Below are 27,911 nucleotides of genomic sequence, written 5' to 3'. Positions count from 1 at the left end.
GCCCAGCTCAGTGGACTTTGGGAGAGGAGAGCACCCACCCCCACTCTGATCCGGGCACCAGGACCGAATGTGGGAATGGAGCTGCCCAGGACACAAGGCCTGTGGGGAACCTTTGGATCAGGAAAAATAGGGCGGCCTGCTCTCTGGCGGGGCAGGAGAGCTACCGTGGGTCAGGTGGGTGGCAAGGGCGCTGTGAGGCCCCCGGCTGGCCACTGCCTCCCCCCGTCCCGCCTCGAAGTGAGGGGTGTGTGTGTGTGTGTATTGGGGGGAGTTATTCCCCTCCCACAACAACAGAAGTGAGCCTAAAAACTGCTGGACTCCTACTTCACTTTCTTCCAAATTCCAGCCTTTAAATGAGCAGTCAACCCTGCATGGTGGTGCTAGCCTGTAACCCCAGTACTTGGGAGGCTGAGACAGGAGGATCCCAGGTGCAGGTCCAGCCTCAGCCTCAGCCCTAGCCTCAGCCAGGTAGTGAGGTGCTCAGCAGTGTAGCGAGACCCTCTTTCAAAACAAAAAACCACCAGGCGTGGTAGCGCACGCCTGTAATCCTGTACTTGGGAGGCTGAGACAGGAGGATCCCAGGCTCAAGGACAGCCTCAGCAAATAGACTAGCATCAGCCTAGGGAGACCCTGTTTCCAAATAAATAAAATTGTGCTGGGGGTGTAGCTTGAAGGTAGGATGTCTCTGGGTTCAATCCCCAGTACCAAAATAAGTAAATAAACAGCCCAATCAGCTGGGTTGTAGCTGGGAGGTAGAGCGCCTGGCTTCCATCCCCAGTCCAGCGATAAAAGGAGAGAGAGCAGTCGACATAAAGTAACGGGATTTAACTCGCCCTCAAACAGCTTGAAGTGTCTTGCCTGTTCAGAAGGGCAGGGTTGCCCCAGCGGCTCAGCCATAGCATGAGGCCATTATGGAGAGAACTCTGATTGCGTTTCTTTTGTAGTAAGAGCAAACTTACCTACTGTGCGTCAGCACTCCCGTTCTGATTGCCCTGGTTGGAGGGATCTAGGGCTCGCGAGGTCAGGGAGCCCAGGGGCTGGGGCGGGTGGCAGGAGCGTGCGCCGCGCATGGACTGGGCTCTGCTGAGCTGTCGGGTCCTGCGCAGGCTGGGAGGAGGGAGGAGGCAGCGACCCCTGACCTCACACCGGCCTGCGGGCTGGAGGTGTTGAGGTGCGTGAGTGGGAGGCCATAGGGCGATTTGAGGGAATGTGTGTTTCGGGTCACGGGAGGACATGTTTGGGGAAGGCACGATGGCGTTTAGGACCAGAGCAACGCCGAGAAGATGGACAGGCCCAGAGGGTTCTTCCTGCAGTGTCCGGGGTCACTGGGGGGTGGTAGGGAGAACGCGCCTCTCATCCAGGGAGGGATTTTTTTTATTTGAAGTGAAAAGTCCTGGGACACTGATAAAACTGCAATAGAGAAGTCATTCGGAGCCAGACACGGGGCACACGCCTGCCATCCCAGCGCCCCGCAGCTCAGCGAGACCCGCAGCCTAGTGAAACCCGTCTTACAACAAGAACAAACAAAACGTGAAACGGGCAAAGGGTGCAGTTCAGAGGTAGAAGGCCCCTTGGTCAGAGCCCCAGAATCACACACACACACGCACTCACACACGCACACACGCACTCACACACACACACGCACTCACACACAGTCACACTCACACACACACGCACTCACACACACACACACAGTCACACACACTCAAACACACTCACAGCCACACACTCACACACACGCACTCCCAGTCACACACTCATACACACTCACAGCCACACACTCACACACACACGCACTCCCACAGTCACACACTCAAACACACTCACAGCCACACACTCACACACACACGCACTCCCACACAAGTCACATGCACTCACACAGTCACACTCACACACACACTCCCACAGTCACACACACTCATACACACTCACAGCCACACACTCATACACACACATGCACTCACACACAGTCACATGCACTCACACAGTCACACTCACACACACACTCCCACAGTCACACACTCATACACACTCACAGCCACACACTCACACACGCACTCCCACAGTCACACACTCATGCACACACAGTCACACTCACACACACACTCCCACAGTCACACACACTCATACACACAGTCACACACGCACTCCCACAGTCACACACACAATTCCCCGTTAGCCTCAAGTGGCTGTCACTCACAGAAACACAGATCCCGTTGGGAACCCTTGAATGTCCCTGAGACTCCAAAACCTTTGGGAATGAAGAAAGGGAGCGGACGAGGAATCAAAGTGAAAGCTCAGGATCTCTGAAGAGCTAGGATAGTTTCTGTCGTTTTGCTTTGTCTCCTCCGGCTGGGGCGTGCACTCAGGACCTTGAACTCGCTGGGCAGCCTCTACCTCCTCCCCTAAGAAGTCTCCGAGATAAGAAATTGGATACTAAAAGCATATCACCGCTGTAAAAGCATATCACCCCTGAAATCTGAGACAGAAACGGAGATTAAGTAAACAGGATTGTAGCCAGCGTCTTACCACGGAACCACAAATGAAAGTTCTTAGTAACCACGCTGTAGCAACTTTGTAAAACATGTGGGCTCCCAGCCAGGCTTGAGACAATATTTACAAACCTTTGAGCTGATCCCAGCAGGGCCCTGTGCTCAGGCAGCAGGTCTCCTGCAGAGCGGGGAGCAGGAGCCAGACCTGGGCTGTAAGGGAGCTACAATCAAGACAGAAGGTTAAAGAAAAGATGGTGTGCAGGGAGAGTACTTGAGGATCTGCTACTAAAGAAAACCCAGGCTCCCCACAGCGCCCCCTGGTGTCGGGGAGAGTCACTGCATCAGCTTTGCTCCCACAGCTAAAGCAGCCGAGGCTTTTTTGGAGATAACCGTATTGTCTCTAGGACCCAGGGCTTAATGTTGTACGTATTGTCTCCAGGACCCAGGGCTCACCTGGTGTACCATATCATCTCCAGGACCCAGGGCTCACCTGGTGTACCCCACCGTTGCTCGGACTTTGAACCACACCATCTCCTCACACCCACATGGGGCATCCAGGTTTAGCCCTGCTGGGGGCCCGGATAGGAGGAGTAGGCTGTGGAATTGTGTCTCGGTGCCTGGGAATTCGTCTACAAATGCAGTTAGGGAAGCATGGGGGTACTGTTTTGTGTTTGAAATAAAAGCCTAAGTTTTTTGTTTCAATTTAACTTGAGGTTTAAAATTTCATTCATATACTTAATGAGGCTTTTTTTTAAAAAAGAAAGCCAGGCGTGGTGTCGCACACCTGTAGTCCTGTCTGTTCAGGAGCCGAGGCAGGAGGGTCTCAAATTTCTAACCAGACTGGGCAACTTAGTGAGACTTGTCTCAAAATAAAAAAACGGAAAGGGGTTGGGATGTAGCTCAACGGTAGAGCACCCTGGATTTAACCCCTACTAATGCACACACCCGCGCACGCACACACACGCACAAACACACATGCACGCAACGCACACACATGCACACACACGCACACGTACATACACACATGTGCACACGAGCACACAAGTACATACACAAGCATGCACACACGCGCACGCACACACACGCACAAACACACACATGCATGCAACGCACACACGCACGCACACGTACATACACATACACACACGCACACAAGCGTGCGCACACACACACGCACACATATATACACATACACACGCGCACACGAGCACGCAACGCACACACACGCACACATACATACACACACGCACACGAGCACACACACAAGCGTGCGCGCACACACACACATGCACACACACGCGTGCGTGGCTGGGGTGGAGTTCAGTGGCAGAGCACCCTGGTTTCAATCCCCATACCACACACTCAGAAAAGACTCCCCCATATAACAGGAGTGTGACTTTGCCAGCAAGGGCACTGCCATGCGCAGTGTCAGATGTGAGCCCAGCATCTCCGTGGGGAAGACCTCGGCAAGAGCGGCCTTGGGAGGCCACCATTTCTAGACAGGTCCTCTTCCTCTCTTTCCTCTCTTCCTTCTCCCCTCTCCTCTCTTTCCTCCTCTTTTCCTTAGGTTGAGGGTGAGCACACACACACACACACACTCCAAAATCTGCCTCTTAAGTACTCTCCCCCACTTTAGGCTGCTTTTTAAGTATTTGTTGCTTGTCAGCAGTACTGGGGATTGATCCTAGGGGTGCTTTACTACTCAACTATATCCCCAGCCCTTTTCTTAAAAAAATTATTTTGAGACGGTCTTGCTGAGTTGCCAGGCTGCCGTGAACGTGTGCTCTTCCTGCCTTGGGCTTCTGAGTCCTGGGGTTGCAGGTGTGCTCCCACTCCTGGCTCTGATGGCTTTTGGACCAGTGAGAGGGGCCAGCGTGCAGGTCCTGTGTGTTCCCAGACGCGCTCAAACTCAACACGGAGGCTTTGGAAGAGGGCAGAGGTGTCAGCCTGCCGACCAGTGCAAGGAAAGGGGTGAGCCGGCATGGGGGCGCACGCTTGTCATCCCAGCATTCGGGAGGCTGAGACAGGAGGATCGCAGTTCAAGGACAGCCTCAGCTACCTAGTGAGGCCCTTTGCAACTCAGTGAGACCCTGTTTAAAAATAAGGAATAAAAAATAGGGCAGGGGGTGTAGCTCAGAGGTAGAATGCCCCTGGGTTCCATCCCGCAGTACCAGGGAAAGAGAGAGAGAGAGAGAGAGAGAGAGAGAGAGAGAGAGAGAGAGAGGGAGGGAGGGAGGGAGGGAGGGAGGGAGGGAGGGAGGGAGGGAGAGAGAGAGAGAGAGAGAGAGAGAGAGGGAGAGAGAGAGAGAGAGAGAGAGAGACGTGGCCGAGCAGACACTCTCTACCTGCCTTGAAATAACACGCCCTCATCCTTCCCCTCTAGGGGTTTGCCAGATCACATAAACCTGTGTCTCGCATGTTTCCAGGTTGGAAGGATCTTCTGCGCAAGGCAGAGCTGGAGACCCAGGCAGCTTGAGCATCCTCTCTGCCTGGGACTCACCCAGCAGACTTTGTTATAGTCCCGGGCAGTTTGCGCCCATGGGTGCGATGAGGTCGGCACCTGCGGTCAGCTCTGAGCGCTGGGCCTGAGCTCCGACCTGGGGCCGGGCCTTTGGCTTCAAGTTTCCCAGGAAGGAAACTTGAGCGCTGCATCCTGCCTGTGACCCGACACTTGGGACCAGGAGGGGTTCTCCAGGGGTTGCGAGCACGCGAGGCTGTCACTGTTGGGTCAGCTGCTGTCTTAGCAAAGTGGTGCGGAGCTGGCCGGGCTTTTCCAGGCAGGGCTCCCGACACCCCAGAACGCCGTCTGTGAGCCCTGCCGCACACGCGGGCCACAGCATGGCCTGAGCTTGTGTTGCTTCCCACAAGTACTTCAATGAAACTGCACTTTAGAGGGTTTTTTTCTTTCTCTTTTTCAGGGCTGGGAATTGAACCCAGGGGCATTCTACCTCTGAGCTACACCGCAGCCCTATTTTTTTATTCTTTATTTTGAAACAGAGTCTCACTAAGTTGTAGAGGGCCTCACTAAGTAGCTGAGGCTGGCCACAAACCTGCGATCCTCCTGTCTCAGCCTCCCAAGTACTGGGATTGCAAGTGCGCACCACCATGCCTGGCTTATGACTTTAATTGTTTTAAAAAATGAAAATTATTCATAGAGCTAAGTTATTATGCATGCTAAACAACTTTTTCTGTGTTTCTTTTAGGAGAACTATCCAATCCCTGAACCAGGCCCAAATGGTAGGTCCTTGGGAAACCGACTGGTACTTTCTTTCCTCCCGTTTACCTTGGAGACGTGTGCAGTGTTTTCCTACTGTTTCTTACTTTGGTCTTCATTTTTTAAAAATATGCTTTCAGCCAAGCGTGGTGGTGGTCCCTGGTAATCCCAGTACTGGGGAAGCTGAGACAGGAGGATCACAGGTTTGAGACTAGCCTCAGCAACTTAGGGAGACTCTCAGCCACTTTTCAAGACTCTGTTTCAAAATAAAAATATAGCCGGACGTGGGGGTGCATGCTTGTAATCCCAGCATTTGGGAGGCGGAGAGCGGAGGATCGCGGTTCACAGACAGCCTCAGCTACTTAACAAGGCCCTTCGCAACTCAGCGAGACCCTGTTTCAAAAAATAAAAAAAGACAAGCCAGGCGTGGTGGCGCACGCTTGTAATCCCCGCGCTTGGGAGGCTGAGACAGGAGGATCGCACAGGTTCGAAGCCAGCCTCAGCTACTTAGTGAGGCTCTCAGCAACTTAGTGAGACCCTGTTTCCAAATAAAATATTAAAAAAGGCCTGGGAGTATAGCCCGGAGGTAGAAAGCCTCTGGGTTCCAACCCCGGTACCACCAAAAAATAAAAATTTTTAAAAAATTAAAAAATAAAAAAAGACTAAAAAAATAGGGCTGAGAGTGTAGCTCGGAGGTAGAATACCCCTGGGTTCCATCCTCCATACTGCAAAAATAAATAAATATAAGAGGGCTGGGGTGTAGCTCAGAGGTAGATCACTCCTGGGTTCAATCCCCAATGCCACAGAAACAAGCTTGCATTCATTGGGCTGGATGTCCGCGGCGTGACTGGGTGGGTACGTTTACCTTGGCTCCTGCGTGAGATAAAAAATCCTGTGACAGAACCAGCAAAGCTGCCTATCAGCCTGTCGACTGGTGCAGAGGGTTGTGACGCAGCGCGTAGTGGTGTAGCCTGGACCAGGGCAGAGTCGTTCCTCTTTAGACCCAGTAACTGGACCTTATCTGCACATTGTGATGGGGCGTCCACGGGACTTAGCTGGTCATAAGCAAAGGCAGCGAGCGTCGGCCAGCGCGCCCAGGAGGGCGTGACCCAGGAGCGGGCGGCCAGGACGCTCTGTCCAGTGGGGGCGGGAGGGGCTGCCCGAGCCCTGGCCCTAATCAGCCAAGCGCAGGGGCGGTGAGCACCCTGGGGCGGGGCTCCTAACGCCTTTGCTCCACTCCTGTGGCCGGGCGAGCCCCGCAGGGCAAGCTGACGGACCGACATGTGTGTTTCTTGAGTCTGTACCCTATTGGCCAGGGCAAATCCCTGCTGATGGCTGCTAACTCCCCCATCCCCAGAGCCCCACTCTCGACAGTGTGCAGGACCCTGAAGTGAGGCTGGGCATCTGTACATAGGTCGTGCCCGCGCTGCTGTCCCTGTCTGTCCTGGATGAGCTGGGATGTCCGCCCCACTCTGCCACACCTGCCCCAGGACGCAGCTGGACCTCAGCTGAACCGCAGCGTGAGGCCGGCTTTCCTGGTGGATGGGGCTTTGCTACTCAGAGGTCAGTCAGGCTATTGACTCAGTGATAAGATACAGACAATAGGGACTTATGTCAGTGTTTAGCCAGTAATGTCTATTTAGGGTTTAAAGTGTTTCACCAGGATATTATGTGCACAGAAGTGAAGGAGACACCTGCCCGTGTCCTGGGAGGTCGGTGTCGATCCCTGGTGGCCAAACAAGGCGGTCTTGGACTCCGAGGGCCCTGGCGCCTTCTCTCTGCGCTAACGTCCTGCTGTCTCCTGTTGTGTGCTGTGTGTGGGTTGGAAGGTGGGAAGACAACCCAAGAGGCAATACCCCAGCCGGGCGTGGTGCGCACGCACCCTTGTAAGCCCAGCATCCGGGAGGCTGAGACAGGAGGGTCGCAGTTCAAAGCCAGCCTCAGCTACTTAGTGAGACCTTGTTTCAAAGTAAAGAATAAAAAATAGGGCAGGGGGTGCAGCTCGGAGGTAGAATGCCCCTGGGTTCTATCTCCAGTACCTCAAACAAAACAAAACAAAAAGCGAAACAAAACAAAAACCCAGCAATACCCTTCAGCAAGCATACAAGCTAGGCAGATCTAATCTCTTGCTACAAATTGGAGAGAGAGAGAGAGAGAGAGAGAGAGAGAGAGAGAGAGAGAGAGAGAGAGAAACTCTGAGACAGTTGTCCCAATGACATTTCCCTACCTTTGATCTCAAAATTCACCCTGCCATTTCTGTTCCCTAACTAGAGATAAAGAAAGCTCCCAGGAGCCATGCCGTGGGCTTTGCTGGCGGCGGGAGCCTGTGGCAAGGCTGGGTGTGAAATGCCCAGATGCACAGCAGTGCCCTTGGGCCCCATCTTTCCAAGCAGAGCTTTTTCTCAGGGAGATACTTGACGGTTTATCACAGCAGGTGAAGCCGGTGATCCTTAGTGCTTGTTTCAGGAGGAAAGCTCAGGAGCATTTTTTCTTTTTCCTTTTTTTTTTTTTTTTTTTTTTTGTGGTCCTGGGGATGGAACCCAGGGGTCTCTACCTCCACGCTACACCCCCAGCCTATTTTATACTTTATTTGTAAATAGGGTCTCACTAAGTAGCTGAGGCTGGCTTCGAACCTGTGCCATCCTACCTTAGCCTCCCAAGTACTGGGATTATAAGCGTGCGCCACCACACCCAGCTCTATTTTTTTTTTTAACTTGGAAAATTGACAATACCACCAAATCTCACTCTGTTGAAACCCTTAGGAGGGAATGTCAGTTGAAATCTTAGGATGGTTTAAATAAAGCTGTACCCTTTTAGAAAAAAAAAAAGCACATGAAGAACTCAGCCTGATAGTGTGTTCCATGTTGCAAACTGAGATTGTCAGACTTGTTCTCATGAATAGATAAGGATCCAGCACAGCATAGTAATTGTTTGGAAACAGTTATCTCCTGAAAACACTTTGTTCTCTTGAACGGTTGGTACATTTCCTCCTCCTAAGGACATCTTGTCTACACCATGATTGGTGAGGGCTCTCCAGGCACACAGAACAAAGAAGACATGGGTGTATGTGTATGTATGCGCGGATACGACGAGCAAGGAAGAGGGAGAGGAACAGGGACATTTAGTGTTAGGGATGGGGCTCCCAGGACTGCAGGAGAAGAGACTGACAAGTTTGAAGTTTACAGGGCAGGGCACAGACTGCCATTCAGGAAGGTCTCTTTTTCCCTCCTCCCTCTCCCCTCCCTTCCTTCCTTCTTCCTTCCTTCCTCTCTTTCTTTCACTGGACATTGTGGCACACATTATAATCTCAGTACTTGGGAAGCTGAGACAGGAGGTTTGTGGCCAGCCTCAGTTACTTAGTGAGGCCCTCTGCAACTTAGTGAGACCCTGTTTCAATCTTTTTTTTTTTTTTTTTTGGTAGTAGGGATGGAACCCAGGGGTGTTCTACCTCCAAGCTACACTACCAGCCCCCATTTTTCAGTCATTATGTTTGAAACAGGGTCTCACTGAGTCTCACTGAGTTGCTAAGTAGCTGAGGCTGTCCATGAACCGCGATCCTCCTGTCACAGCCTTCCGAATGCTGGGATTACAAGCGTGTGGCGCCATGCCCAGCAAGATCCTGTTTCAAAATAAAAATAAAAAAATAGGGCAGGGGTTATAGCTCAGAGGTAGATGCCCCTGAGTTCAATCCCCAGTACTGAAAAAAAAAAATCCCCAGGGCCTTACACATGTCTAGGCAATTTTATTTTTTATTTTTTGAGACCAGGTCTCTAAGTTCCCAGGCTGGGCTCACACTTGCGAGCCTCCTGTGAGCCTCCTAAGGAGCTGGGTTACAAGCCTGTGCCACCACTCCCTTCTTGGGCAGGTTCAGTATTGCAGTCCTGAGAAGTTTTTCTCTTTCAGGAAACCTCAGTCTTTGCTCTTAAGGTGTTCGGCTGATTGGATGAGGCCCACTCATATTATGGGGGATAATCTGTCCTTTTCAAAGTCTGCTCAGGTTAATTATAACCTAAAAAGGACCTTGACAGCAACGTCCAGACTGCTGTTTGACCAAACAGCTGGGCACACAGCCTAGCCAAGTTGAAAGGCAAAATGAGCCGTCACATGCAGCTCCTTTGCGCCTGGAGGCGTTCCTGTCCAGGCCCAGCCGGGCTGGCTCTAGCTTGTGCCCGCTGGGGTCTACATTTCGACCCTGATCTTGAGAAGCAGCCCTCCCCTGTCGGGTCCCCAGGGCTCCTCTGGCGGCCTCTTCCCTCACTTGTCTTCTCCCCCTCTCTCCTCAGAGGTGCTGCTGAAGATGCATTCTGTTGGGATCTGCGGCTCAGACGTCCACTACTGGCAGCATGGCCGGATTGGGGATTTTATCGTGAAAAAGCCCATGGTTCTGGGGCATGAAGCTTCGGGAACAGTCACAAAAGTGGGATCGTTGGTAAAACACCTCAAACCAGGTCAGCAGAGCCCTTCAGCTAACTGGCACATGCATTCATTCAACATAAATATCTGTGCCAGGCCCTCCGTTGAGTCCTGGATGCAGAAGTGAACAAGACAGTGTTGGTTCCTACACGTGTGAATCTTACCTTCCACATGGGGAGACAGACTTGGGACAGACAGACAGGTACTTAGTCACCGTGTCTTAAGGGCAGTGGAGGAGATTGCAGGGTATGTTCCGCCTGTCTTACCTAGACCCCTGGCTCCTTGGAGAAAGGGACAGTTCATCCAAGACCCGAGGCCAAGTGAGAAATAGGCCAGGTAAAGGGTAGGGAGAATGTTCCAGGCACTGAAGCCATAAATGACCTCCATTTGCAAAGAACCAAGGGCTTAGATTTTTTTTTTTTTTTTTTTGGTGGTACTGGGGGTGGAACTCAGGGGCTTTCTACCTCCAGGCTATACTCCCAGACCTATTTTATACTTTATTTGTAAACAGGGTCTCACTAAGTTGCTGAGAGCCTCCCTCAGTAGCTGAGGCTGGCTTCGAACCTGCGCGATCCTCCTGTCTCAGCCTCCCAAGTACTGGAATTATAAGTGTGCGCCACCACACCTGGCCCAGGCTTTGATTTTTTTTTTTTTTTTATTGGATGGCTGGGAAACCACCAATATTTTTCCTACATTTTCTTAATTCATTCCGCCGGAGGGAGGAGTCCTCAGCCACGGCAGACTATGTTATTCCATGACACCGTGGATTAAGTCCACGCTGCCGTGGCATATCTGGCTGTTGGCTGTTACTTTCCTTTGCTAAGGAGGCCATGGCATGGCCTGGATGATGTCAGATTATTTGGACACGGGCAGGCGTTGGCAGGAGGTGCCATCTTGTGTTTGAATGAGGTTCTCCAAGCTCGGCCTCATGGAAAGAGATTGGCAAACTCAGAAGTTTGACATGTGTCTCACTTAGGATTCTCAAATCAGGACCATCATTCATCATTACTGGAAATTGAGAAAACTCCGTGGGTAATCTCAAAATTAAAAGTTCATAGCTTCCAATAACCACTGGTGACTGGGTCTTACTTGAGGGACCTGGTCTCCAAATGTAAGTTGCAACAAAGAGTGTGGTTTTCTAAGTGCACGTTCTTAAAGTGCTTAGTGTCTCTTTTTTTATTTTATTTTTTGGGGTGGTACTGGGGGTGGAACCCAGAGGCTTTCTACCTCCGGGCTAAACTTCCAGGCCTTTTTTATATATTTTTTTGGAAACAGGGCCTCACTAAGTTGCTGAGAGCCTCACTGAGTATCTGAGGCTGGCTTCGAACCTATGCGATCCTCCTGTCTCAGCCTCCCAAGCGTGGGGATTACAAGCGTGCGCCACCACGCCTGGCAAGTGCTTAGTGTCTCTTATGGGTCTAGTTTTTTTGTGCCACATGCTTGAAAGATTATATATATATATATATATATATATATATATATATATATATATATATATATGATCCATTGATGCCTTGACCTAGTTAGGGAGACCAGACCCTACAACATACATTAATACTAAGAGAACAAGACTCTGTACAGTTGGGCCTTAGGAGGACAAACAAAGGGCCGTGTGTGTGTGTGTGTGTGTGTGTGTGTGTGTGTGTGAGAGAGAGAGAGAGAGAGAGAGAGAGAGAGAGAGAGAGAGAGAGAGAGAGCGCGCGCAGAGGTGGCTAAAGGAGGTTTGTTCTGGGTTGGAAGTTACCAGAGATAATGAAAATGTCTTTATCAAAGTCCCACTTTTAAAAACAGTGTACAACTGTGATTGTTGTATTATTATGATGTAATAATAATTACAATGGTGAATAACAGTAATTACCTTGTGATAATTACAGTAACAATTATTCAGCAATGTTAACTGAGTAATATAAAGCTCTACTCGATTATGGAAGATCTTGAGCGCCATCCTTAGTGGCGAGGCATAGCTTGCAGGAAGTTCACTGCACAGCAGAGAAGGGAGAAGGGTCAGAGGTGGCGGACTGAAGAGACACAGACAGGGGCACGTTGTCTGCAGCTCACTTTGAAATAGTTGGGAGGGAAGCCGAGTTGACAGCTGGAGGAGCGATGCATCATGGGATAGAAGGTGGATGGTCAGGCTCAAGGTGGAGCGACAGAGCTAAGCACTCCTCCAAGAACCGAGGTGAAAGGTGTCAGGGGGTTCACTGTGCAATCCGTGGAACTGTGATGTAGATCTGGACATTTTCATAATAGAGATAGGGAAGGAGTAATTAAGGGCAGTCCTTGGGCTGGGGTTTCAAGCAGGGTAGTGTGGCACAGAGTAGACAGAGCAGCTGTTCAGAAGCCTCGAGCCTCTCCGCTGCGCCAGAATCCAGGTCCTCCGTGGGTCCTGGATCTGCGCAGTTCTGCTAACCATGAATCAGTGCACTCCTAATTATTGTCTTAGTTCAGCCAAACTGAACACAAAACAAGCCATAACTAGAGCTCTGCTCTTTGTAAGTCTTGTCCATATTTTTAAACTAGGTGAAGAAAAAAACCTATGCACACTCCACGCACCGTTACCCTTTTCGCAACGGGTTGAACTGGGATCTGGACCTGGTTTGCCTTAGAGAGGGGGCTGGTGTTGTGTCCCCCGAGCTGGGAAGCGGCTGTAGAGCGGGAGGGGCCACTGGCTTGTTTGCAGGGCTGAGCTGGTCCGTGGAGAGGAAGGCCGGCCCTTTTTCCTGCAGTGTGAGCAGGCCGGGCCTGCCCGGGCACTCTGGGCACCGGGGAGGAGGGCGGCTCCTCAGGCTAGAGTCTCCCTCCGACCTCGGCCCAGGAGAGGCATGTCCTCACGACATCGCTGCCTCTAATCTTGTTTTCAAAGGTGGGGAAACAGAACAAGGCCAGGGGCGGCCGGGCCCTGCCGCCGTGCTGGACACAGCCGCCCTCTGTGCTCTCCTCCACAGGTGACCGTGTGGCCATCGAGCCTGGTGTTCCCCGGGAAACCGACGAATTCTGCAAGATCGGCCGCTACAACCTGTCGCCCTCCATCTTCTTCTGTGCCACGCCCCCCGACGACGGCAACCTCTGCCAGTTCTACAAGCACAACGCGAACTTCTGCTACAAGTTGGTGTCGCCGGCCCGGCCGCGCTGCCTGGCCCCTTCCCTCTGCTTGTTGGGTGACCTTTCTGCTAGTTTTCTCAAGAAAGAAATATCAATTTCTGTATTCTTTTCAGTTCCGAGTTCTAAACACGAGGCATCCCCCTGGTGGCATGGAGGGAGGGTAGCCTCGTGGGGACTAGGATTGACTCACCATGGTTGGGTTTCACTCCTTGGTCTAAGTTCCTAGCACCCAGAGCAGCAATGGAAATGGCTGTTCCCGTCCCTCGGTGCAGCTGGGCACGGGGCATGGGCCGGCCTATGAGCCCAGCACTCGGGAGGCTCAACAGGAGGATTGCAGGTTGGAGACCCGTCTCGGCAATGTAGCGAGACTCAGCAACCTAGAGAGACTCTGTTTTGAAATTAAAAAGGGCTGGGTGTGTAGCTTGGAGACAGAATGCCCTGGGCTCAACCCTCAGCACTCTAGCTCCTTGGCCCGTCAGCCATGCTAGAGAGAACTTGGCACAGTTCACCCTCCATTTTGGTTTCCACTGTGAGGCTGAGCAGGCCTAGCGGGCCTCCTCCTCCCCGCCATGGGGCAGCCGCCGAGCCTCCTCTGCTCCTCGACCTCAGTGACCTGAAGACTAAACGAGGCCCCTGTGTAGAGTCACCACGGTTGTCACTTTGTGTCTGTTCTTGTGCTGATAAACGCTGTATGTGCTTTATCTTATGTAACTTTTCCAGGACACCATCATTGTGGTTTTACACGAGTTTTCTTTCTCTCTTTCTTTCTTTCTTCCTTTCTTCCTTCTTTCTTTCTTCTTTCTTTCTTTCTTTCCTTCTTTCCTTCTTTCTCTTCTTTATTTTTTGTGGTACCAGGGATAGAATACAGCGCAATCCTCCTGCCTCAGCCTCCCAAATGCTGGGATTACAAGCATGCGCCTGCCCGGCTAGTTATTATCTTTATACTACATGACCAGCAAAGAAGGGAAGAGTTTATCAGCAAACCCAGAAGAGAATGAACATGTTTCAACTGGTTTTTTTTTAGCTTGATTTTTAATGCTTTATTTTAAAACAGGTATCACGTGTGTACGTGCATGTACACACAAGATTTTTACCCCAATATAATGCACCAATAAAAATTAAAAAAAAATAAAACAGGTATCACTGAGTTGCGGGGGGCCTCACTAAGTAGCTGAGGCTGGCTACAAACCTGGAATCCTCCCATCTCAGCCTCCCAAGTACTAGGATTACAAGTATGCACCAACATGCCTGGCTTCCCTAGCCCTATTTTTTCTTTTTTACTTCAAACAGGGTCTTACTAGGTTGCTGAGAGTCTCACTACTCGCTGAGGCTCTCCTTGAACCTGTGATCCCCCAATCTCCGCCTCCCAAGTCTTGGGATTACAGGTGTGACCATCACGCCCAGCTCCGCAAGAGTTCACTGAGGCAGAAGGAGGCTGGTAGACTCAGCCACAGAGCAGACAGAGCCAGGAGGCACTCCACCCTGCCCCGTGCCTGCGACCCTACCCCAGCTCTTGCCCCAGATGGTCTTGGGTCGAGACGCTGTGTCTGAGAGGAGCCAAGCGCTGCCCATTGTGCGTGGGGCCGCCACGGGTCTCTGGTGCCAATATGCTGCTCTTCCTCTGACCTGACCCAAGCGAGCTTTCCTTTACCCCGGCCTAACCCCAGCATGGAATCTGGTGACTTAATACCGCCAGCCAGGGTGGGGCTTGGCTGATGGAGGCTGGGTGCCAGTCACAGGGGCAGTGTGGCAGGTCTGAGTTTTCTAGTACCCACTAGAAGCCCAGGGAGGAGTCATAGGCCAGAGACTTCATGACGGTCCAAGTCGACACCTGGTCAGCTCTGGAAGAAAGCAGGTTACATGGGCCTGAATTCAGGTGGTTCCTCAATCAGCGGTGTCGCCTGGGCCCGCTCCAAAAATCAAGGCACAAGTGAGATTTTCACGTAAGGCAGAACTAGCCAGTGGTCTCTGCCATGTTCTTACTATGTGACCTTGAGCGAGTTTCTTAAACTTTGTAACCTTGATATCCTTGGCTAGAAAATGGACCTAATCACAGTACCTCCCTCCCTGGACAGTAATCACTCCCGGGACAGTGGATGGGATCCGAGGAGAAAGGTGTGTTAGGCCCTCAGCACAAGGCTGGCACATAACAGGGGCTCAGTAAACGGTGCCAAGGTGTGTCTCAGCCGCGCCTCGCGGTCAGGGGAGCGGAGGTGTAGCTTAAGCGTGAGAGACAGCCTTGTGCTGGTGAGGTGGTGGTCATTTTTAGGCAGTGGTGTGTGTGAGCAGAGGTGTTGGTTGGCAGCGCCCATGGGTTGCTGCCTCCTCTTCCCTCCCCTCCCCTCTTCTTTTAGGGTTCATTCTGCCTCTGTCCCTAGCATAGCCCTGGGCCCTAGCCTTCTTTCTGATCTCTTGTAAGGCTTCCAACACTACCACCATCTTTTTTTCTTTTTTCTTCTTTTTTTTTTTTCTTTTGGTATTGGGGTTCCTGGAAACCCTTCTACCTCTGGGCTACACTCCCAGACCTATTTTTATACTTTCTTTATTTGGAAACAGAGTCTCTTGAGCCAGTAAGGCTGGCTTCAAACCTGCGTGATCCTCCTGTCTCTGCCTCCCAAGTGCAGGGATTACAAGCATGTCCCACCACACCTAGCCTCTCTTTTTTTTTTTTTTGGTGGTACTGGGGATGGAACCCAGAGGCTTTCTACCTCTGGGCTATACTCCCAGACATATTTTTATATTTTATTTGGAAACAGGTTCTCACTAAGTTGCTGAGAGCCTCACTAAGTAGCTGAGGCTGGCTTTGAACCTGTGCAATCCTCCTGTCTCAGCCTCCCAAGCACGGGGGGTTACAAGCGTGTGCCACCACGCCGGGCTTTTTTTTTTTTTTTTTTAATGGTACTAGGTATTGAACCCAGAGGGAATTTATCTCTGAACTACACCCCCAGCCCTGTTTTATTTTGAAACAAGGTCTCACTAAGTTGCTGAGCCTGGCCTCCAATCTGTACTCTCCTGACTCAGCCTCCCAAGTCCTGGGCTGGGCATGCGCCACCATGCCTGATTTATTTTCCTACCCTCCTATCCTCTTTCCTCTCCCTCGGCTTCTCCATCACCCTCCCCTCCTTTGGTCTGTTCCCGAACCCTCTTATAAAAAGCACACGCTGCCTTGCCAGTCCATGCTTATAAAGTCACAAAAGTTTAGGGCTGGGAAAAACCTGGCGTTCTTTCCTCCCCCCAGGACTCCTCTCACGTGCGTCTGCCTCCGTGCCAGGAGGCGCTCTCATTCAGTGTCTGTGTTGGGTGGTGGTGTGAGGGGGCCTCCTGTGTCTGTGGGTGGAGCCCTTGCCCCGTAACAGTCCTCTTCACCCTCACCCCATCCCCAATCCCATTTTCTTGTCTTGTCTTGTCTTGTCTTTCTTTATTTCTTCTTTCTTTCTTCCTTTCTTTCTTTAGTACTGGGGATGGAACCCAGGGACATTCTACTTCCGAGCGACACCCCCAGCCCTATTTTATATTCTTTATTTTGAAACCGGGTCTCACTGAGTTGCAAAGGGCCTCACTCAGTAGCTGAGACTTACCTCAAACCGTGATCCTCCTGTCTCAGCCTCCCGAATGCTGGGATGACAAGCGTGGGCTGAGATTACCACTCCCAGCTTCCCAGTCCTACTTTTCTTTGTTCTTTTATTTTTTCAGTACTGGGGATCAAACCCAGAGTAATCTACCACTAAGCTATACCCCCAGTCCCATCTTTTTCTGTGGGGCAGTTGAATCCAGGGGAGTTCCACCTCCGAGCGATGCTCCTAGACCTTCTTATTGTTGTTTTGAAACAGAGTCTCACTGGGCTTCTGGGAGTCCCTCGCTGCCGAGCTTGTCCTTGAACCTATGGTCCTCCTGTCTCAGCCTCCCAAGTGCTGGGATTTGAGGAGTGTGCACTGCGCCCGGCCCCGCCCCTTTTATTTTATTTGTTTTGAGCAGGGTCTTCCTAAGTTGCCAGCTGGTCTATAACTTGCAGTCCTCCTGCCTCAGCCCCCTGAGTGTCTGGAATCACGGGCCTGCGCCACTGCGCCCGCCTCTTTGGTGTTTTTATTTCAAGGAGCTGGGGGGGGGGGTTGGGAACAGGGCTCAGTCAGAGCCGCAGAGCTCTGAGGGAGGCCAGACCTGAGGGGCCAGAGGGGCTGCGGTGTCAGAATGCATGGGGGTCCGCTAGGGAGCTCGGATTTCACCGTTTCCTTTACGCCTTTTTCTTTTTCTGGAGTTGATTCCCGTGGGTGAGAAGGGTATAGACAGAGGAGAGCGGGTTGGAGTGGGGTCAGTGGTGGGAGAGAAGCGGAAAGGAGCAGTGGGCCGCAGGCCTGCGATCTCGCCTGGAGGACTAGGAACCATGACAGGAGACAAGCACAAGCCTGCCCCCCACACACACATTTATTTCTTCCCAAAATGTGAGGGTTTTCATGTCCCCATGTGTGGAGCTGAGGGGGCACTGGGTAACTCCTGAGTGGCGAGGAGCTGGCAGAAACGAGGTGTCAGCCGCAGAGCCGCTGGTGCCGAGAGGCGGCCGACGTGGCGGGGCCAAGGATCGGGAGTCAGGACGCCTGGGTCCAGGTCTTGCTTTGAGCCACCCTGGTCACCTTGGGCGAGTCTCTTAATGTCATCCAGCTTCAGTTTCCTCTTCGGTAAAAATAAAGCCCAAAATATAGCCCGTCCTTCCTGCCCGACAGGGCTCTGGAGGATTAGGTGAGACCATGGGCCAGAAAGCCCTCTAATCCGCTAAGCCTTCTGCAAACGTTTGTGCTCATCACCAGCGGGACGGTCGCTGGGGAAGGGACACAGCAGCTGGCCGGCTCTGGGGGCCCTGGGCCTCCTGCTCCAGGCCTGGGGGCGCCTGGCCCATGGGTGCGGGAGACAGCGCGGTGGTGCTCGCGGCCCGTCCCCCTTCCGCAGAGCTGCTGAGAGAGGAGATTGTTTGCTAAAGTGAAATAAGAAACACTGTGCATTTGAGAGGACGACCGGGCTGTGTCAGCCCTGGTTAAGCTTCTTAGTGACAGCCACGCATACCTGAGCTCGGGCGAAATGTTAAAACACGACATGGAGCTGGGCACAGAGCTGTGTGCCTGCAATCCCGGCTCTCCGGGGGCTGAGGCAGGAGGACTGCAAGTTCAAGGCCAGCCTGGGCAACTTAATGAGTATCAAAATAAAATGAAACAGCTGGGGTTTCCCTCAGTGGTAGATTGCTGCTGGATCCAATTCCCAGTATTACAAAAACCCCATAATGTGGGCTGGAAGTATAGCCTAGTGGCAGAGAACTTGCCTAATATGCATAGGGCCTGGGCTTGATCCCCAGCACCACAGAAAAACAAAAACAAAACAAGCCGGGCACAGTAGTGTGCACACCTGTGATCCCAGTACTTGGGAGACTGAGACTGGGGAGTTGCAGGTTCAAGGCCAACCTCAGTAACTTAGTGAAATCCTGATTCAAAACAAAAAATAATAAAGCCTGAGGGGGTACCTCAGGGATAGAAAGGCCCTTAGTTCAATCCTCGGTACCAAAAACCAAGCAAACAAACGAACAAAAGAAAACAATGTGTTCTCATTCGCTGAAGTGATTTATCCAAAGAGAATCATTTTCATGGGGGCAGTGTGGCGTAGATTCTAGAATTGGACATACCGGGCTTATAATCCGAGCCCCTCAGAGGCTTTGAGACTTTGGGGCAAATTATTTAACTTTCAGAGGCTCAGGTTTCTACTGTAAAACAGGAGTGACAGCACCTTCCACAGAACCATTCAGAGACTTGGACATGAGAAAATATATGTGAGGTGTTTAGTGCACTGCCCCACAGTAAATAAATGTTTGGTAAATGTTAGCTGCTGTTCCTGTTACAGTAACCTTGGCCCATGTAAGATACAAATCTGATGTTTGCATTATGGTTAGGCCAGGAGGTCTAACCGCACATTGAATGACTCCTCAGGCTCCCTGACAACGTCACCTTTGAGGAAGGGGCCCTCATCGAGCCGCTGTCTGTGGGGATCTACGCCTGCCGGCGAGGTGGCGTCTCCCTGGGGCACAAGGTTCTGATTTGTGGAGCTGGTAAGAAACCGATGGCACCTTCTCTCTGGCTCCATTGTCCCCACAGGAGCCCCTGGTCTTGGCCAGTGCAAGGAGGGGCCAGCGCCACGGCCAACTCTAGGCGGGCCCAGCCAGCCACCTTCTCTCGTCCCCTGCGTCCAGCCACTGGACAGCTATGAGGCCTCAGACTGAATCAGTCTGACACCAGGACACCAGGAAAGAGCCGGTCTTTCCTTGGGGAGGGAGGGGTGATGGGTTCTCAGGAAGATTGGCCTCAGGAAAACTGCAAGAGCTTCTGATTCTGCTTACTTTCTGAGCAAGGATGTTCCCTCGGATCCTTGGTTCTGAGGCTGCCTGGGCCTCTGCGGTAGCCGAGGAACGCGCACTAGGCGCGTGCTCCGTGGAGAGCGGTCCTCGGTGCGTTCCCTTCTGCGCCCAGGAGCAGTTGCTGAGGCCTTCAGACTGTGTCGCAGGCACTGGGGTAAACGCTAGCGACACGGGATCTGCCTTGGGGCTTATGTTTAGTGATACTCAAATGCCCACATTTTCTGCTTTGCCTAGGGCCCATCGGGCTGGTCAGTTTGCTCGTGGCCAAGGCAATGGGAGCAGCTCAAGTCATAGTGACTGGTAAGAAGGTTTTCTTCATTTTAAGTCTCCTTGAGGGGGCGACTGCTGAGCAGCACTCTGGGGCAGGGGCTGAGACCCCTCCCCTCCTGTGTCAGTCTGTTTGCTGTTGCTGTGACAAAAACACCCAAGGCTGGGTTCTGAAGAAGAGATGTTTAGTTAGCTCACTGTTTCAGAGGCTGAAGGTCTAAGATTGGGTACCCCTGGTTCCGACTCTGGGGAGGGCATCACAGAGTCAGGCATGTGTAGAAGAGATCACACAAGATGACACAGGAAGCCACAGAGATTGGGGGCCAGGCCTGCCACTCTGAGGAGAACCACTCACCCACCCTGCAAGACCCGGGTTAAAGCCCTTCCATGAGGCCGGGCGTGGTGGTGCCCGCTTGGAATCGCAGTACCTGGGAGGCTGAGACAGGAAGATGCAGGTTCTCAGACAGCCTCAGCAACTTAGTGAGGCCCTCTGCAACTCAGTGAGACGCTGTTTCAAAATGAAGAATAAATAATAGAGCTGGGGAGGTAGCTTGGAGGTAAACTGTCCCGGATTAGTCCTTAGTACTGCAAAAACAAATAGACACATAAACAAACACCAAAAAAAAACAAAACCCAAATTCCTTTTATTTTTATTTTTTATGGTACTAGGGATGGAACCTAGGGGCATTCTACCTCCGAGCTACACCCCAAGCCTTCATTTTTTTTCTTTATTTTGAAACAGGGTCTCAGTGAGTAGCAGGGGCCTCACTAAGTAGCTGAGGCTATCCGTGAACCACAATCCTCCGCTCTCAGCCTCCCGAATGCTGGGATTCCAAGCTGTGTCCCCACGCCCGGCCTGTCTGTCTTCCTAATCAGCCACCCGGTCTCTCATCTCCATGAATCTTTTACTCACCTCTAGACCTGTCTGCCTCTCGCTTGGCCAAAGCCAAGGAAGTCGGGGCTGACTTCGTCCTGGAGATCAAGAAGGAGAGCCCTCAGGAGGTCGCCAGCAAAGTGGAGTCGCTGCTGGGACGTAAGCCGGAGGTCACCATCGAGTGCACAGGGGCAGAGCCCGCCGTCCAGACCGGCATCTATGTGAGTGGCCGGCGGCTGGGAGCTGGCGGCAGCTTTGGGAGCCGCTAGGGTGGTGAAGGGTGGCCGTCAAGCTTCTCCACTGACCCTTTGACCCCCCAAGCACAGTTAGCTCATCAATCAGGATTTTGCCTTCTTATCTCGAGTGCTGAGATTGTAATTCTTGCCTTACATCCTTATTTGAGTCATTTTGAGAGTCAAACAGTAACCGGCACATGGCCGGCCTTGAGCTAGGTGGATGGCCACACCTGCAGCTTGAGGTTGATTTCAAGATCATATCTGTGATTGAAAAAGTTGCTACTAAGCCAGGTGTGGTAGCACATGCTTGGAATCCCCCCCATGCTTGGGAGGCTGAGACAGAAGGATCCCGGTTAGAGGTCAGCCTCAGCTACTGCGCGAGACCCTGTTTCAAAATAAAGACTAAAACTTAGAGCTAGGGGTGTAGCTCTGAGCTAGAATGCCGCTGGATTCCGTCCCGAGTGCCACACAGACACACACACATGCACACACACAAAGTTCATACTCAGCCAGGAATCTCAAGACTCGGGAGCCTGAGACAGCAGGATTAACCCCCCAAGTTTTGAGGACAGCCTCAGTAAGTGGTGATACTCATAAACTTAGCGAGACTGTTTCAAAACAAAAATTTTAAAAATAGAGCTGGGGTGTAGCTTGGAGAAAGAATCCCTCTAGGTTCAATCCCCAGTACCAGAAAAAAATTAAAAATTAAAAATAATTAAGAAAATATGGGAGACTAAGACAGGAGGATCACGGTTCATGGCCAGCCTCAGCTACTTAGTGAGGCCTTTTGCAACTCAGTGAGACCCTGTTTCAAAATAAAGAATAAAAAATAGGGCTGGGAGTGTAGCTTGGAGGTAGAATGCCCTTGGGTTCCATCTCCAGTACCGCAAAAATAAATAAGTAAAATAAAATAGGGTTGGGATATAACTCAGAGGTAGAATGTCTCTAGGTTCAATCCCCAGTGATATATACATAACACACACACACACACACACACACACACACACACACACACACACACACAGTCCATACTCTTTTTTTTTTTTTTTTTGGTGGTGGTACTGGGGATGAGACTGGGGCATTCTACCTCTGAGCTCCACCTCCAGCCCAATTTGATTTTTTTTTAAAGAGGGTCTCACTAAGTTGCAGAGGGCCTCACTAAGTTACTGAGGCTGGCCACAGACCTGTGATCCTCCTGTCTCAGCCTTCTAAGTATTGGGATTCCAAGCATGCGCCACCTCGCCTGACTCCGCACTCTTGATAAAACCAAACAGCAGGAACAGGGAGCTGTGCCCTGGGTGACTGGGAAATCCCCATCTTGATTTATTGAGGGAAACTGTTGTCTTTGATAAAATTAATTCAGTTAGTTATAAAGGCGAGGCACTTTCCAGGGCCGCAGTGGTGCCTGTTCTCTCCCATTCAAGGAAGAGGAACAGATAAGCTGCCCTGGCCTGATATGCCCTCCAGGACCCACCCACTGCGGTTTATGGGATTTGACAGTGTTGGGGGAAGTTGTGGCATTGGCAGATCAAAGTACCAGGAAAAAAGATGGGGGGAATAACTTTTAGATTCCCGGCTCTCGGGTCCCCGCTAGGGACTTCATAGACACGATGCTTCATCTGCCCAAAACCAATTGTCATGTCAAGAGAGCCCGCACCCTCAGGTTCAGGTCCCGCCCTGCCAGGCCTGGCTGGTGCCAAAGCTTCCTTTACTCCACGGCTGTTTGGAGAGGAAGGGAAGGGGTGGACAGCAGCGCGCTAGGCCGGGGCGTGCAGAAGGGCCGCGGAGGCCTGCCTCCACCCACTGCTGCCCACAGCGCACGCTGTCACGGCTCCTGAGTCACAGCTGTTCACACATCTGGGCGCTTGGCGCACGTGAGCTATGCGGGAAGGCTGACCTGCAGCTGCGGCACGCCCTCGCCCGTGCCCACATGCCTGGTGACGTCAGGGGCAGAGGAGGTGGTAGAGGGGAGCAGCGGGGGCCACTTGGCCCTGCCCTGAGTCAGCTAGCCCCGCTGCACTGCTGGACAATGGTCGCCATATGGGGGGCAAAGAGAACCCAAAACTCGGGAGTGGTGGGCATGTGTGTGGATCTGCACGGGGGCGTCTTGGGCACCTGCTGGGTACCAGGCTTTGACTGGCACCTTGAGGGCCACGACAGTGAATCAGGCGCCTCTACCACCTACAGACCAGGCAGGAGGGCGGGGAAGCTGCGGGGTGCAGGCCGTGGTTCTTCTCCCTCTTTCCCTGCCCGAGCACCTGTGGGGCCCGCTGTCGTCTCCAGCTGCCAGGTGCTGGGGGCGTGGGCACCGTCTCTCCTGACATGGGGTGGAGCCATCGCGCGTGACAGGTGCGTGGAATGCGCAGCACGCCAGCACCAAATACGGAGCTATCTGAGGAGCTGGGCATCGCCTTCCTGCCGGTGGCGCCTGCAGGGTGTTTGTGAGGAGCCGTGGCAGACGCCTTGGGTAGAATGGGCGTCATCTCCTCGGTGCGGAGATCACACCCACAGCCAGTGGTCTCAGCCCCAGCATCCCATGGCCTGGGGGGGCCTGTGGTCAGCAAACTGCCGCCCCCCAGCAGCTTGGAGTGGCCCGTTGGTGGCACCCTAATCGTTACTGAGTGGAGAAACTGCTTATGGGGCGGGGTTCCTGGAACACCTGGTGAGGCTCATTCACAACTTTGACCCCTCCTCCCATTTTCCAGCTTGGACAGCAGTGTTTTCCTGCTGTATGTAGTCAGAAGACATCTGTGTGATGACAGTGTGTTATTTTAAGTAGGACATCCACATTTCATGTTCCTATATTCTGAGGGGTGTGTGTGTGAGTGTGTGTGGTGCTGAGGATTGAACCGAGGGATATACTAACCACTGAGATCCATCCCAGCCCTATTTTATTTTTGATTAAGAAACAGGGTCTCACTAAGTTACTGCATCCTGGCCTCGAACCTGCGATCCTCCTGTCTCTGCCTCCCAAGTCCTGGGCTTATAGGAGTGCGCGCTGAGTATGGCTCCTCCTCTGAGTCTCCTTGTTTCTACTCCCTCCTCAGGCCACCTGCTCCGGTGGGACTCTGGTGCTCGTGGGGATGGGCGCCGAGATGACCAATGTGCCCCTGGTGCATGCCGCCATTCGGGAGGTGGATATCAAGGGCGTGTTTCGATACTGCAACACGTGAGTATGCCGAGGGCGAGCCGGGCGGCCGGCTCCCGGAACACAGCGCCGAGAGTCTCTGCCTGTTTATTCTTGAGGGGCCTCCCTGGCCACACTGACGGCCACGCGATCTGAGCGATCCCAAGAGAACACATGCTTGCTGGGCAGAGGGAAGGGCAAGCCCAGAGGGCGACCCTGAAGCTTGCCCTTACTAGGTGTCTGCACTCGTCCTCCAGGCCCCTTCTTTAAACGTCCTTCTATCTCTTCCTTTAAAGGGAAGAGCGGAGAGGAAGGAGGACAAATCAGAAATCAAGTCCTATGCTCCGCTCCTGAACCCCAGAGCCCATCCTGGGGTCGAGAGGGTCTGAATTCGCCCTCCCCCTGCCAGGGCTCTCTGCCTGAGACATCCTTCTTTGGCAATGTTCCTTATTCCTGGTTTAAAAGTCTGCAACTCAGTGCCCTCAGCAAAGCGCCGGTTTTCCAGTAAACGCTGGCGAGCTGAGCTGCTCCCTGACTGGACCGGCCCGGGCAGGCAGCCTCCCAGGCTCACTGCCGCTTCCCAGGGGCCGCCATACAACACCGGGCACCTCCAGGACAACAGAATTCTAGGTTTCGTGGCAGACGTTGCAAAATGAGGGATCAGGAGTTGGGGCAGTGACTGGGAACAGCCTTCCTGCCTGCAGATGATAAGCCAGGTCATTTCCTCTGTCACTGCTCTGTATGGGCCTTGATGAAGCACAGGGCCAGAAGGAAGTATGGCTGCGCTGTTTCTGTAGTTGGCACTTGGGGGCCTGGCTCCTTCTTCCTGACGGCTGAATGTAATGTGATCTCTTACAGATGGCCGATGGCGATTTCGATGCTGGCATCCAAGACTTTGAATGTAAAGCCCTTAGTCACCCATAGGTTTCCCCTGGAGAAGGCTCTGGAGGCCTTTGAGACATCCAAAAAGGGCTTGGGGATAAAAGTCATGCTCAAGTGCGATCCCAGCGACCAGAACCCCTGATGTAACGGGCTGTGCCCACCTCTCAGCATCTTAGGGCCAAAGGGCCGGGGAAGGTGGGCCTTGAGGCCAGGCTTGCTTTCAAATGGTAAGAGTAATTAATTAGTATAATTCATGATAAACAGAGAGCCTTACAGAGGAGTCGGTGTGCCCTAAAGACCCAAATAGGGATAATTTGGGAAGCCTATAGCCAGAATGACCTGTGCATGTAAAGAAAAGAACAGAGTTGGTGGCAGGTGCTGGGAAGGCCCTTCACCCGGTGCCTTCCTGGAGTGCGGAGACAAACCCAGCCCGTGGGTTCCCGGTCCCACCGTGGCTGGCTGGGACAGGAGCACGTTCTGAAGAGACGGCTTCAACGGCGGATACTCAGGGCCCGGAGGAGGGGCTGTTGGCAGTTGTAGTTCAGAGCACAGTGCTTCTAGAGCTCAGTGAGAATAAGAAAAGGGACTGACTTCTGGAGTCCAGGGTAATTTTTAAACCAAAGGAATAAAATTGAAACCCCATGCAAGATCGAAGCAGCTGTGGAAAGAGCAAGAGTACTTCTCAGCCCTGCCTGAAGAGCTCCCAAGAAAGAACAGAAAGAACGGTGTCATTCCCTGCAGGGAGCGCCACCTTCCTGCACTCCCACCCAGCCACCCACCCACCGAGGACGAGGACGGCTGCTCCCTGACAGGCCCAGCCTCCCTCCTAGGCTCGCCGCCCTGCTGATTACACAGTGCCCTTCAGTTCTGATTCTTGGAGACAGAAAACGCTCATAGCCAGTTAAGGCTCTCGGTATCTTCTTGTCTATTGGAAGGACACCCCTGAATTTCTCTTATTTTAATCATGGGAGTTTTCTGTGTACGATACTGATCCAAATCCTAACATTCCTCTTTGTGATTTTGAGATGGCTGAGAGTGAGGAGAGGTGGTCGCAGTGACATGAGGCCGCAGCCTTCATCCCTCCTTCAGCCGAGGGTGGAGGGTGAATCTGAAGATGTTTGGATGGTTTTACACCCCGGGGGCCAGGGCCAGTGTCTGGAATTCCTCAAACAGCTTCGGGTAATAAATTGTGTTGCTGATAATGTGACTACTGCTGCCATTTATGCCTGTTTATAAGGAAGAATGACCTTAAGTTGCCTGGGATTTATTTACCTGTGTGTTTTAAGGTAATGGGCATTTTACCTCTAAGATACACCCCCAGCCCTATTTTATTCTATCTATTTTATTTATTTATTTATTTATTTATTTATTTATTTATTTATTTATTTATTTTGCGGTACTGGGGATGGAATCCAGGGGCATCCTACCTCCGAGTTAGACCAGAGCCCTATTTTTTATTCTTTATTTTGAAACAGTGTCTCACTGAGTTGCAAAGGGCCTCAGTAAGTAGCAGCTGAGGCTGTCTATAAACAGTGATCCTCCTGTCTCAGCCTCTCAAATGCTGGGATTACAAGCATGCACCACCATGCCCGGCTTTTTATTCTATATTTTGAAACAGGATCTCAATAAGTTGCCGAGGCTGGCCCCCAACCTGTGATTTCCTGCCTCAGCCTTCCATGTATTGGGATTACAGACAGGTGTGCGCCACCCCACCAGGCTTTATTAAGATGCCTATATAAGAAGGAAGAATTCTAGCGCTCTCTCAGAGGACACATTTTCTGCACTAAATATAATTTCATTGGCTGCTGGGAATTTACATGAATCATCTCTAATCTTCATAGCACACCAAATACGTAGTGGTTATTTTGCGGATAAGGAAATAGAGACGGTAATCCGATCAGATTGCAGGCTGCTTTTCTCGCCCAGCCTCTGCAGGAGCAGGACGGTGAGGCCTCTGTCCACACACTCAAGGCCGATTGCAGGTCCTCCTGTTGGCCGAATGCAGTCCGGGCCAGATTTGCCATTTGTCTTCTTGCGGCTGAGTGGTACCCAGTGCTCCTTTACCGTGGACTGAGAAAGGGCTTTTCCCTTTCTAGACCCAAGATGGGGTGGATTTCACGGTGTTAAATTCACCTGGAGCCACTTTGCTTCTGGTTGTAGGGGATGGAGATGGAGGGAGGCCGCTGAGCCTGAGATGGATTCAGGAGCTGCAGAAGGGACGGCGGGAAAGCTGAGGCCGCCAGAGCCAAAGGCCGCCTTTCACAACGGCGCCCGCGCTTCATCCTCTAAGCCACTGTCTTGGGGCCTGTGTTTTCTGGTCTTTTGAGGGGGTGGAGGCAGATACTGGGGATTCAACCTAGGGGGATTTTACCTCTGAGCTACACCCTCAGCCCTTTGAAATTTTATTTTATTTTTAGCCAGGCATGGTGCACACGCTTGTAATCCCAGCATTTGGGAGGCTGAGACAGGAGGATCATGATTTGTGGCCAGCCTCAGCTACTTAGTGAGGCCCTTTGCAACTCGGTGAGACCCTGTTTCAAAATAAAGAATAAAGCTGGGCATAGTGGCGCATGCTTGTAATCCCCGCATTTCGGAGGCTGGGACAGGAGGATCAAATAGGTTCAAAGCCAGCCTCAGCTACTTAGTAAGGCTCTCAGCTACTTAGTGAGACCCTGTTTCCAAATAAAATATTTAAAAAAAAAATAGGTCTGGGAGTACAGCCTGGAGGTAGAAAAGCCCCTGGGTTCTACCCCCAGTACCACAAAAATAAAATAAAATAAAGAATAAAAAATAGGGCAGGTGTAGCTCGGAGGTAGAATGTCCCTGGGTTCCATCCCCAGTACCCCAAAACAAAATATTTTATTTTTCAAATTTTGAAACAGGGTCTTGTTAAGTTGCTGAGGCTGGCCTTGA

The 27,911-nt window shown here is 52.0% G+C and overlaps 1 protein-coding gene across 1 annotated transcript in view; it reads left to right on the top strand.

The window, feature by feature from the left end:
- The window catches only part of SORD (sorbitol dehydrogenase), a gene marked incomplete at both ends in the record, with an annotated part of 31,941 nt that extends 6,801 nt beyond the window's left edge, over window positions 1-25,140 (top strand). The window contains 8 exons of the mRNA XM_080707474.1: window positions 5,696-5,729; window positions 9,990-10,154; window positions 13,065-13,224; window positions 19,188-19,306; window positions 19,847-19,912; window positions 20,799-20,974; window positions 24,037-24,158; window positions 24,975-25,140. Coding sequence (XP_080563600.1) covers window positions 5,696-5,729; window positions 9,990-10,154; window positions 13,065-13,224; window positions 19,188-19,306; window positions 19,847-19,912; window positions 20,799-20,974; window positions 24,037-24,158; window positions 24,975-25,140 — 1,008 coding nt within the window. The remainder of the gene's footprint in view (window positions 1-5,695; window positions 5,730-9,989; window positions 10,155-13,064; window positions 13,225-19,187; window positions 19,307-19,846; window positions 19,913-20,798; window positions 20,975-24,036; window positions 24,159-24,974) is intronic.
- Window positions 25,141-27,911: the final 2,771 nt, after the last annotated feature.

This window comes from Muscardinus avellanarius, assembly GCF_963383645.1.
Source record: "Muscardinus avellanarius genome assembly, chromosome: 12".
NCBI lineage: Eukaryota > Metazoa > Chordata > Mammalia > Rodentia > Gliridae > Muscardinus > Muscardinus avellanarius.
The sequence above is the reverse complement of the archived record's forward strand: the minus strand, read 5'-3'. Positions and strand labels throughout refer to the sequence as shown.